Raw genomic sequence first — 11,871 nt, forward strand, 5'->3', positions numbered from 1 at the left:
TTGAATATCAATTGATGTAATGTGCTTTTTTTTTATATAATTAGTATGTGTTGTTGTAAGAGTTTAAATGTGTTGAACATGATGTAATGTGCTTCTACAATAAATAATAATAGTTATTTTCATATTCATATGATTAACGGTTACATTCAGCACGTGCAACCAGCATTTAAACCAATAGGCGACCATATTGGACGAGTTATGTCTCGTGAGGGTTTACAGAGAGATATACCCACAAAGCCTATCATTATTTAAATTCTTTACTCTTCATATGATGATTCATAGGATGAATCTTCAAAGGGGGAAGGGTTATACTCTGAGAAACTGTTTTTCAAAATCACATAACAGTTAAAATATCTAAAAGGTTTCCCCTTCTTTTTTGCTAACTCTCCAAAGCAAAATGCTCCTACAACAAAAGAAGACAATATCAATTTACAATTAAATTATTCAACAATTTAGTACACATACACAAAAAATTATTGGATAGGTAACCGATAAGTTTCTTACGATTTCCGAATGTACTGGTGCCCTCCATATATATAAGGATCTCTGTGTCGATACATATACTTTCACGTCTGAAGTGATAACGTTTAACCTTTCTTTCAGATACTTAACCGTTCTTTCATTAGGATTCCCATTATGTATAGTCAAGCTTTGCAGCAACTGCTCCAAAAGATTTGTGGTATTTAGTTGTTCATCTTCTTCTTCATTCTATAGATGAACATCAACCCATAAACTAACTATCAATTCGTCATCCTCCGGAATAAAACCCACCATAATTAAGAAAGAAAAGTGTTGTAGATAATAACTTAGACAAAAGTAAGTGTTTATTTTTGAAGATGGAGAAGAGAGTTGGTCAAACTAATGTGTTTTGGTAAACAATATGTGAATCCTTTATACATGGTCAGTAAACATATCCATACACTGTACAAAGAGATTTCACGGATAAGTATACTAATCCATATACAAAGAGATTTCACGGATATGTATACATATTTATATACTATATAAGGAGATTTAAATGATTTAAACCATATAACATCAAATATAAACGTATTCATTTGCATTCATAAATGAAGTCCAAAAATAATTTAAAGTCTCGTATTACATATGCATGTAACATTCGAAATATTAAAACACAACAGTGAAATACATCCTATGCCTCAACATCATCATCATCATCATCATACATACTCGCATCATCGTACGCAACATCATCGTCACCGTCAGAATCCTCATCATCATCGTCCTCCTCATCGTCATCGTCCTCATCATCGTCATAATCCTCCTCATCGCCAGAATCCTCATCGTCATCTCCATCATGTTCATATTCGTCTCCCACATGCTCGTCTCCATATACATGTTCAACTGCATGTTCAAAGTCATATGGGATTTGATCATTGTAATCTCCATAATAATCAAATGCTCCATCCTCGTTTTGACCAGGAACTACTTCTTCCTCTAAGTCTTTATCATCATAATCTCCTTTTGATGATGGAAGTACCACGTATTCCATATCTGAATCCTCCAAACTAGACAAGTCCGTTTCCTGGCCTCCTCTACCAGGACGCACAACAATGTGCTTGACAAGATCATTTCTTAGTTGTAGGTGCATTTCTAGGTTTTTCAGAGATGACATAAATACACGACCATTATTGGTAGGTTCCGGAATCGGAACAGGAACAACTCTGCCCCAATCCGTATCCCGACGTTCATGCTCGATAATCATGTTGTGTAAAATAAGATAACATTTCATAATTAGGTTCACGTCAGGTTGTTGCACTTAAAAATACTTACATGGTGATCCGACAATTCTGTATTTACCCTGAAGCACTCCAAAAGCATGCTCGACATCCTTCCTTTTAGCCATTTGATACTTGTTGAATCTCACATACTCGGGAACTTCCAATGTTTGACTAAAAGCTTGTATAATTGTAGTCAACTTTGGATAGATACCATCGGTTAAGAAATAACCCATATGGTATTGGTGACCATTGATTACATAATTGCATGGAGGTGCTACACCCTTTAGCATGTTAGCAAAAAGGAGTGAGTGTGCCAACACATTCAAATCGTTGTTTGATCCACGCATTCCAAAAAATGCATGCCAAAACCACAAATCGGATGATGCCACCACCTCTAATACCAAACTACTATGTTTGTCTTTAACCCGGTAAGTTCCTTGCCAAGCTACCAGACAATTCTTCCATGGCCATTGCATACAATCAACACTACCAAACATTCCAGGAAAACCTCGTTCCGCATTCTCAGCTAGCAACCTCTGAACATCTTCAGGTTTGGGTTCACACAAATATCTTTCTCCAAAAGTCATGCAAATGGTGTGGCAAAATCTTTTTAGATACATGCATATTGTAGTTGCACCCATACGAGTGTAATCATCAACACTATCAGCTGCCGTACTTTTCCATAAACATTTCATCACGACAACTAATTTCATATGCGGAGAATGCCCCATAGTACCGGTTGCATCTGGACGTTGCTGCCATTCTGGATCAACTTCAAGCAATTTTCCTAACAATTTATCGAATAAGTCTTCCCTCATGCCTAGACGTTGTTTGAATTGTATGAGGTATAACCAGTTCCAGGCGTAAAATAACCATTCATCATTTTGGCATCATGCCACACTTGATCACGCGCTATTACACTACGTGTCTGTACCTCCCTAAAATTAGAATCACTCACCTTAAATGATTTTTTGGATGAAATTCGAAATTGAAGAATGGATTTGTTTCACCTTGGAGTAACAATGAAACCCTTTTAATTTAACCAACGAATCACAATGAATCAATATGAAAATCGAAAGGGGATAAAAGGGGTTTGAAAGGGTTTTGAGAGGATGAAAAACTAGAGAAGAAGAAGAAGTGAGAAATCCGAGCGAGGTTCTGATGACTTAAACCTATAAAACGGCTACTCAATAGCCGTATTGGTCAAGTCAAAGAGTTGACTGATACGGCTACCCGGTAGCCGTTTGACACTATTTATATGGCTACTGAGTAGTCGTATCATGTAGGGAAGGGAAAAGAAGACACCATAGTGAGGTTGCCTTCCTTGTACTATCCCTTCCCTACATATGAGGGATAGGGAAGGGATACCAAGCACCATAGCCTGATTAGCAATTCGGGATTCATCAAACGTACGGAACGGCAAACGTACGAGTATTATACGATTTTGTAAAATCCAAATTCGGTCCAAAATTCGGTCAACGGAACGTGATTCGTCAGTAATTCAGAACGGCATATGTACGTGTATAATTCGATTTATAAATTTGAGTTCGGCTCTGAAAATTCGGTATCTATATATAATAAATAATTAGTATTTATAAGGTCATAGACTAATTTTTATGCATACGTGTGAGTTATTTAAAGAAAAAATAAACGTAATATGATGATATTAATAATATATACAACATTAGTCATCAAAGAGGACGTGGTATAGTGGTTTAGATCTCTCTCACCTCCACCTTCAAATCTCTTTTGTCATTTTTGTTTCATAAAAATTACAACAACGTATAATATTGGGCCGTGTATGCTTGGGAGGCAGTAAAGCCCAAAAAATAGGGCCTTTGAAAACATAAAAACTAAAGAATTTCTGGCGAATTAAGCGGACGTATCATTCGGAATACGTAAAGTTCGTGAACGATTCGCGAATAATCCGAAAATGCCACATAATACGCGTCTTGAGTTCGGAGTTGTAAACGTATGCGAATAAAACGGTAAAATTCACGATACGAAAAAATTCGTGAATGATTCGCAAACTTACTAGGCACCATAGTGCTTGGCCTTAAAACAAGATGTCCGAAGAGGGATACCCTTTATACTAGTACTAGTTTATTTGATCCCAATAATCCTTTTTGATTTCTTCGCCACAAAAAAGTAGAAACTCATTTTGAACTCAAAACATATCCCAAAAAAAAAAAAAATTAACTTTGACGAATTGGATTAAAAATTGAAGACTTCCCTGCAAAGATGCCACCTTTTCCTCAATTTGAGGATTTGGGTGAAAAACTCACTAATCGTTTCCGACCATGGCAAAGGTCTTTTCAATTTTGGACGAGGGCTGCTGATATCTATACTGGTTATAAGGTTTTTCAAGTTAGAATGAATTTTGTGAAAGATGTTAACAAACAAGAGGCAATGTGGGAAAGACAACATGAACTTGCTGCTGATAAGATCTACTCGATGTGTTCTGAACTTGGTGGGTTTTTTCTCAAGGTATATTTGATGAAATTCGCACTTTTATGAATTTTTTTTCTTTTTTGTTTTTATTGTCATTTTTGCTCATTCCTTGTTGACTGTTGCTGTTTGTGGTGGTTTGGGGTTTTAAGGTTCCTGGGTTTGCATTTTTGTTCTTGAATCTCGTTCTGAAATTGTGATTTTTGGTACTCATATTTCGGGTAATTGTTTTGGGTGTTGCATAATTGAAATTTTAGGTTGCTCAAATCGTGGGGAAGCCGGATTTGGCACCGGCAGCATGGGTGAAAAGGCTAGTCACATTGTGTGATAAAGCTCCCGGGACACCGTTTGAAACAGTTAGGCTTGTGCTTGAGAAAGAGTTAGGTCAAACTGTTGATGAACTTTTCGAGAGATTTGATGTGGAGCCACTTGGATCTGCTTCAATTGCACAGGTTTGTGTCTTGAGAAACACAATGTTAAATCTGGTATTACAATTTACATTTTCCCAACCACTATTTTCCCAAGTGAACATCGGATAGCGTGGCATTTTTATGATTCACGTAAAAGAAAAGATTACTGTCTCAACCACGAGTTGGTGAGTGTAATACTGATTCGTCAATGTGGTAATCGTTCTTGGTTTTAGGTCCACCGCGCAAGATTAAGAGGTACTAAGGGTGATGTTGCTGTTAAGGTATGCAAGACCGATAGTTTATATGGTGTGTGTGTCGAATATGTTGTGACATTTTTTTCTGACTCCTATGTGCATTTGTAGGTGCAGCATGCTGGAGTTCAGGATCTAATGATGACAGATATCCACAACTTACAAGCATTTGCTTGTTATTTGCAAAAGACAGATATCCGATTCGACCTTTTCTCTATAACCAAAGAAATGGAGAAACAGGTGTGTACTACATATGTAGTGGTCCTGATTATCTGTTTACATCAGCTATAGTTACTCATTTCTTTGTTCATGGGCATGTTTTTCTAGATTGGGTATGAGTTTGACTTTGTAAGAGAGGCTGAAGCTATGGAGGCAATCCGACATTTTCTGCGAGTGAACAACAAAAAGCCTCCTGTTCAGGTGCCACGAGTGATGCGGGAGATGGTGACTAGGTACGTTATGCTGAACCCCCCGAAATAATTCTTTGCGTAGTTGTTCTGATACAGTGATACTATATGGTGCTTCTTTCAGTAAATTCAGGTTTTGAATCACTGCATGCCTTCACTTGGCTATTTGCTATTTTGCTTGTGAAAGAATTTGTTAATGTTGGAATTTCAGCTCCATAATCACCTATCTTTATGCTTAAACATGATTATAGAATACTCATATGCTGAAATAAAATTAACCCTAGCATTTAACATGTTCTACTAGCTTAAAACACTATTACATAAGTGATCAGAACATGCTTGTCACCAATACAATATGATTTCTGAATTTTATATGATCTAATAACAACAGCATAACCACATGATTCATAGTAACAACATGATACACAATACTAAGCAAGTTTACAAGAAGGAAACAGAAACATGAAATCAGAAGACATGAAATCAGTGATGGATAAAACTGAAAAACTACCTTTATACAAGAGGCTAGAAGAGGGCTTAGTCATTAGCTATGTGTCATCCAACCTATCCATCATTAGTTGGATGACACCTCAGCAGGTGACTTATTAGGATACCTAAGCTGCTGACTATAATCCAACTTAGCATTAATCCAGATTAACCAAAACATGATTACGTTAAGCTAAACAGGATTACCTTAGCCAAGCAATATTTGTTGCTAAACCAACATATATTCTAACAGTTAATACTTAATATTACCATTCTAACAGTTAATACTTAATATTACCTTTGCTGTGTATCAGTATATGATATGCTTTACCTAATCAAGTGTTTCTCTTGTTTGATCAGGAAGGTTTTAATTATGGAGTTTATAGATGGAATCCCAATCCTGAATCTTGGCGATGAGATAGCTAAAAGAGGCATTGATCCTGGCGGTAAGATTGCAGCGATGGCAAAGCAGTAAGATCCTTAGATTATCCTAGAGTATGAAATCTCCTTTTACTCTTATCATTTTGAGAATTGATTATTGCTGACATATTAGAAGTGCGTGCTATCTATCTTCAGTAATTTGACTATCTAGAGATATCTCAGATTTTACCCAACCGCATTGCATGCACCAATTGGCTTGTGAAGCCGTTTTTCTTGTCCAATGTACTTCGTGTCATAGCAAAATGGCAGTTTGTGGAGACTTTGGCTGGTTTCCCTTTTGTTCATAGAACATGAGTGATGACTCCTCGGAGCCCTATTTTATTCTTTAACTTTTCTAATTTTTTTCATTCTGGAATATATTCTTACACGATCATCACACTTTTAGTATTGTAATGCATCCACAAAATGTATGTAATCACAGGAACATCCTTCAGAGTTTGACTCTAGCATATGGTCAGATGATTCTGAAGAGTGGGTTCTTTCATGCAGACCCTCATCCTGGAAATATCATGATCTGTAAAGGATCAGAGGCAAGTGTACAATGCATATTCATATTCATAATCATCAAATCATTATCTTATTCACTGTATTTATCATTCTCAAAAATTTGTAATTTCCCATTTCAGGTTGCCTTATTAGATTATGGGCAAGTTAAGGATCTCCCAGATGACTTAAGACTTGGATATGCGAATCTAGTTCTGGCGATTGCCGATAATGACTCTATAAGGGCATCTCAAAGCTATAAGTACCGAGTTTGCTTGCATTTGCTTATATGTTTTAGGCAAAATTAGGAAAGCGAGTTCAAAGTAAAAACTTGGTTTTGCAGGCGACTTTGGTTTAGTTGTAATTCTTTTCCCTCCTTAATTTAACAGGGAGCTTGGTATAGGAACCTTGGTCAAATGTGAGAATGAAGAAAAAGAAATGCTTAAATTGGCTCAGACAATGTTCGACACAAAATTACCCCCTGGGATGACGATGCTGCAACCATTTTCAGACGAATCTTCCAACAAAAAAATTGCTGTCCAGGTACCCTAATTGTGCCCATCTTCTCGAAATGGTGTTAACAGTTTCGTTAGCTTTTTCTTTGCAATAGACCAATGGTTTAGGTTTGGTTACAAATCATTTTTTTATGATATATATCATAGGCTTTCCCGGAGGAGCTGTTTTCTGTTCTCCGCACTGTGCATCTGCTGAGAGGACTCAGTGTCGGCATGAGCATCAACTACTCGTGTGCAGAACAGTGGAGACCCATCGCAGAAGAAGCCTTGTTTGCAGCCGGGAGAATAAATAGTAACTTCTTAACTTCTACTAATATTACTATCTCTTCCAGCAAGTGACCAACTTTCGGTCATCATTATCTTGTTATGTGTTAATTTTTGCAGTGAATGATCTCAAGGCAAAAGGACATAAAGGCGGCTTCTTTAGAGGAATATTCAGGAGAGGTTGAGGTTTGCTGCTTCTTTTCATTCATGCCGTCAATGATTAGATAATTGGAACCTAAATGATGCGGGTCTTCGAAGAAACAAAAAGGATCCTTCTAGCTGTACAATTCTTTGCTTTCTTTATCCTAGCCAACATGATCAAGCCTTTTAGCTGTACAATTTTTTGCTCTCTTTATCCTACAGATTTTTTGTTGGGGTTGCATTTATTCATGTGTGGCATGAACCAGTTTGAGATTGATAAGAAATTCTAGATTTATCATCATGCAAGGTGCAACTCAATTGCGAACTTAATTGAGTTAGTGTAGCCTATGCAGTTGGTTACTATTTTGTATGATCTTACCAAAGATCACTAAGTTTCCCCTATTCTTGGCGAAGAGAAAAGACAATGAGAACTTAATCTCATTTGACAATGCCCGTTTAGCATTATAGATAGGGAAAAATGTGGTTTAGTCCAAGAACGCGTTAAAAGGTACGACTTAACTAGGTATAGTTTAGTCCAAAAGTTATTTAAAACAGGGAAAATGACGGTTTAGTCCAAAAACGCGTCAAAAAATATGGAATAGTTCATCCCGAGTTAACTAGGTACAGTTTAGTCCAAAAGTTATTTAAAATATGAAAAATGCACAAATAACCTTCTTGATTTACAATTTAGTCCAAATATCAAAGTGATTCATAATGATGTCGGTAATTTTAAATATTTAAAAACGATTTATTTTTCACATTACTCGTCCAATATTCACAAACTTTATATATTCGGAAAACTCTTTCCGAAATGTACAACAGAGTACCCATATGTCTATATAAGTTTCAGTTTTTAGAAAATCTAATTGTCGCTCATCTTTAACTGATTTGTACAAAAAAATAGTCATGTACAAAAAATTAGCTTATGCAATCAGTTTTTCACATGTGCACCATTTCGTACACACCTACAAAACATATTAGTCACTCGTACACCCACTCGGACAATACTTCTTCATGGAAATTACTCTGATACACCAATACGTACACCCTGTAAAACATTCATAAAATCAATTATTCATAACCACAAAATCTACTTTTTCATGGAAAATACACTAGTGGTTTAATATGTCACCCTTGCAAATCATGCCCAAACCTTCTTTATCATGTGAATATCTATGTTGCACTGACACGGACACGGGACACGATTACGACACGACACGGTTACGTTAACACGTCAAATCTAAAAAAAACGTGTTATGGGGACACATTATATGTATTATTCACACCACTAAAATGAAATTTTACGACAATTTACTCAACAAAATAATTATTCTTATTTTTAAAATATTTGATTACTAATTAAATAAAATTAATAATAGTGTAATAATAACAAAGTTTTTCATGAATAATGCTTGTTTTTAACTAAAAGGAGAATAAATCAGCATCACATTGTTGTAAATTTTGATTTTCCAAACCAAAATGAATCATTTATGGCGTGTCCGAAAGTGTCCAATTAGTGTCCAAAAAGTATCTAATGTCGATTTTTATGTGACATGTGATGTGGCGTGTCCATCGCGTGTCGGGAAGTGTCGTGCCCGTTCGTGTGTCCGACACGGTTACTGTCATCTTTCTTGGCGTGTCCGTGCAACATAGGTGAATATGTACACACTCCTACAAAACATGCATAAAATCGATTATTCATAACCATACACAAACCTACTTTTTAATGGCATTACAACTGTGTACCAATATGTACACCCCTTCAAAACATCCATAAAATCGATCATTTATAATCATATACAAACCTGTTTATTCATGGGAATTACACTGGCGCACAAATATTTACACCCCTACAAACATGCATAAAATCGATTATTCATAACCACACACAAACCTAATTTTTCATGAGAATTAAGGTGCATCAATATGTACACCCCTCCAAAACATGCATAAAATCAATCATTCATAACCGCACACAAACCTCTTTTTTCATGGAAACTACACAGGTGCACCAATATGTACACCCCTCCAAAACATGCATAAAATCAATTATTGATAACCGGACACAAACCTACTTTTTCATGGAAATTACATAGGTATACTAATATATACACCCCTAAAATACATGCATAAAATCAATCATTGATAACCGGACACAAACCTACTTTTACATGGAATTACATAGGTACACCAATATGTACGCCCTTCCAAATACCTAGTAAATTTTTCATTAGGACCCTTACGCAATACATGCCAAATGCGTTAACTAAGTCATTTGATGTTTGTGAGTTCCTAAATTTAATACATATGAAACCACTGTATACATAACAAAGGACAAACAAGCAAGCTACATCGGTACTGTTGGTGAACACGAAGGCTAATCGTCCAATAAAATATATTTGTGAAACGAGGGTTGTTCTAGTCAAATCCAACTAAGAAACCTAATGAACACAATGATGTTATCAGCTGAGACCAACATTAAGATAAGAATCAGAATAAGAACCAATTATACCTTGCACCGTGTTGCAGCATCTTGGGATGCAAACATAGCAGCATAAGGTGAGGCCACTTCCAAAGGAAAATGTGCTCACAACCTCCTCTATCATCTTAAACTCATCTTTCGAGTTAAACAGTGATGCAATGTACTTTACTGAACTAAGTGAGGCCTTCAAAAGTTCCACATTTCATGTTCCTAACTGTTAAATAATCGGAATTTCCCAAAAGTCAATAAAAAAGAAAAGAAATATTGAACACGTGAAACCTAAAATTTATAGAATTTGCTTTCTTACCCATAGTATCAGAAAGTTGCATGGGCAGTAGACCATCCACACCCATAACCAGCCATTCTAGCAAAATCAAGCTATCAACAGTGTTAATACTAAATGAAACCTAAGCACCAAAAAAACAGAAATACAAGTGCTACTGTAACCTAGACGTCATAAGCTTATGCCCTCATTTTTTCCATGGTGCACCAACTTGAACACATAGTTGTTTATGCAAGCATAAGCTTATGCCCTCATTTTTTCCATATGTGCACCAGCTTGTACACATCATTATATATGCATGTATATGTTGATGTGGTCAAATAAACCCCGTATAACAAGTACAAAAAAAACAGTGCACTTTTATGTGCACCGCATATAACTGGTGTACAAAAAAAGCACCTCATATAGCCAGAAAAGAAAAAAAAATCGCCAAAGAGATAAACTCGAAATTGAATAAAATTAAATCTGAAGACGATAGTAATTAGTGGGAATTTACGTTTACGTAATCTTATGCAATAAATGTCCACCAGCTTGAAATTTATCACATGTGCACAATAATGTACATTTGTATTACAGGTGCACTACTATGTACACATGTAATTTCTGTCACATGTACGCAACAATATACGTTTATATTACAGGTGTACCAATATGCACACCTGTAATTTTTATCATAACCAACAACCAGTGACTCATGCACTGATTCGACATCCAAGAAATAAAAAAAAGATTGTTGACTGATTGCCGTAAAGAATATATGTATCATATTAAAGCTAGCAGATATAGATATCCATACAACGCTTGCCATATGTGCCACACTGAAAAAAATTATAAGAGGCCAGATTGCAAACTAATATTCAAAATAGAGTGTGGTATCACTATATTAAAAGGGAATGATAAAAGAAAAAAGAAATATTCATATGAAGAACGAACCGCCGCATTGAAGTCACATTGAATACGATACATTAATTTGGTTATATTAGCTGATATTGCAAACCATGGGTATATGAGACTGACAAAGAGCAAAAACAGAGTTTTTAAATGGATGATCATTACCTACAAAATCCTGCTATATATAAAGCATCGATACTGGATTATGTTCCTCCATCTACCTGGTCGGTTGTCAGCCGACGCAAAAGTAATTTAAGTTCTTTCACTTCACAATTATAAATAATAGTATAGTTATAACAACAGATTCATTCCACAGGGAGATATGGGTTGTTATTCGTATTAGAATACTTAAGTAACCTGAGGGATTTTTGATTTAGGTTTAAAATAATTAAACTAATAATAATATCAAAGAATGAATAAAGAGAATCAATAAGTTGAGAATACTGGTTAAGGGTTCATCATCAATCATTGTACATGCACTTCGACTAATAACTAGTTGTCACTCAATCATTCATTATCAAGAGTCCTAAAGTACCCCATCGAGAGCATACTCCGGTAAATTCCTTATATCATCACATACCATAACGATGAATATGTGAATAATACTCATCGAACAACCTAATGCAA

At 35.8% G+C, this 11,871-nt stretch overlaps 3 protein-coding genes across 4 annotated transcripts; 1 reads left to right on the forward strand and 2 right to left on the reverse strand.

Annotated features, from left to right (window-relative positions):
- Positions 1-1,153: 1,153 nt before the first annotated feature.
- On the reverse strand, positions 1,154-1,726 carry LOC113279038 (pheromone-processing carboxypeptidase KEX1-like). The gene has a single exon (XM_026527755.1). It carries the CDS (start codon positions 1,724-1,726, stop codon positions 1,154-1,156), a length of 573 nt encoding a protein of 190 aa, XP_026383540.1.
- Positions 1,727-1,780: 54 nt separating this feature from the next.
- Positions 1,781-2,560, reverse strand: LOC113279039. The gene has a single exon (XM_026527757.1). It carries the CDS (start codon positions 2,558-2,560, stop codon positions 1,781-1,783), a length of 780 nt encoding a protein of 259 aa, XP_026383542.1.
- Positions 2,561-3,860: 1,300 nt separating this feature from the next.
- LOC113281560 (uncharacterized protein slr0889-like) lies at positions 3,861-7,992 on the forward strand. Of its 2 annotated transcripts, none has more exons than XM_026530346.1 (11): positions 3,861-4,229; positions 4,448-4,642; positions 4,834-4,881; positions 4,963-5,091; positions 5,179-5,303; positions 6,105-6,215; positions 6,607-6,715; positions 6,812-6,930; positions 7,058-7,211; positions 7,331-7,475; positions 7,568-7,992. In XM_026530346.1, the coding sequence occupies exons 1-11, from the start codon at positions 3,984-3,986 to the stop codon at positions 7,630-7,632; spliced, it is 1,446 nt and encodes a 481-aa protein (XP_026386131.1). In that variant the 5' UTR covers positions 3,861-3,983; the 3' UTR covers positions 7,633-7,992. The 2 variants fall into 2 exon arrangements, with proteins under 2 accessions (XP_026386131.1, XP_026386132.1); XM_026530347.1 differs by having other exon boundaries at positions 4,969-5,091.
- Positions 7,993-11,871: the final 3,879 nt, after the last annotated feature.

The sequence above is a fragment of the Papaver somniferum genome, chromosome 5 (genome assembly GCF_003573695.1).
Source record: "Papaver somniferum cultivar HN1 chromosome 5, ASM357369v1, whole genome shotgun sequence".
NCBI lineage: Eukaryota > Viridiplantae > Streptophyta > Magnoliopsida > Ranunculales > Papaveraceae > Papaver > Papaver somniferum.

Coding starts and splice junctions, on each gene's coding strand:
- LOC113279038 (XM_026527755.1), bottom strand. CDS start 1,726: ATGATTATCGAGCATGAACGTCGGGATACGGATTGGGGCAGAGTTGTT.
- LOC113279039 (XM_026527757.1), bottom strand. CDS start 2,560: ATGAGGGAAGACTTATTCGATAAATTGTTAGGAAAATTGCTTGAAGTT.
- LOC113281560 (XM_026530346.1), top strand. CDS start 3,984: ATGCCACCTTTTCCTCAATTTGAGGATTTGGGTGAAAAACTCACTAAT. Junction 4,643..4,833: donor GATCTGCTTCAATTGCACAG/GTTTGTGTCTTG, acceptor TCTTGGTTTTAG/GTCCACCGCGCAAGATTAAG. Junction 6,216..6,606: donor ATTGCAGCGATGGCAAAGCA/GTAAGATCCTTA, acceptor ATGTAATCACAG/GAACATCCTTCAGAGTTTGA.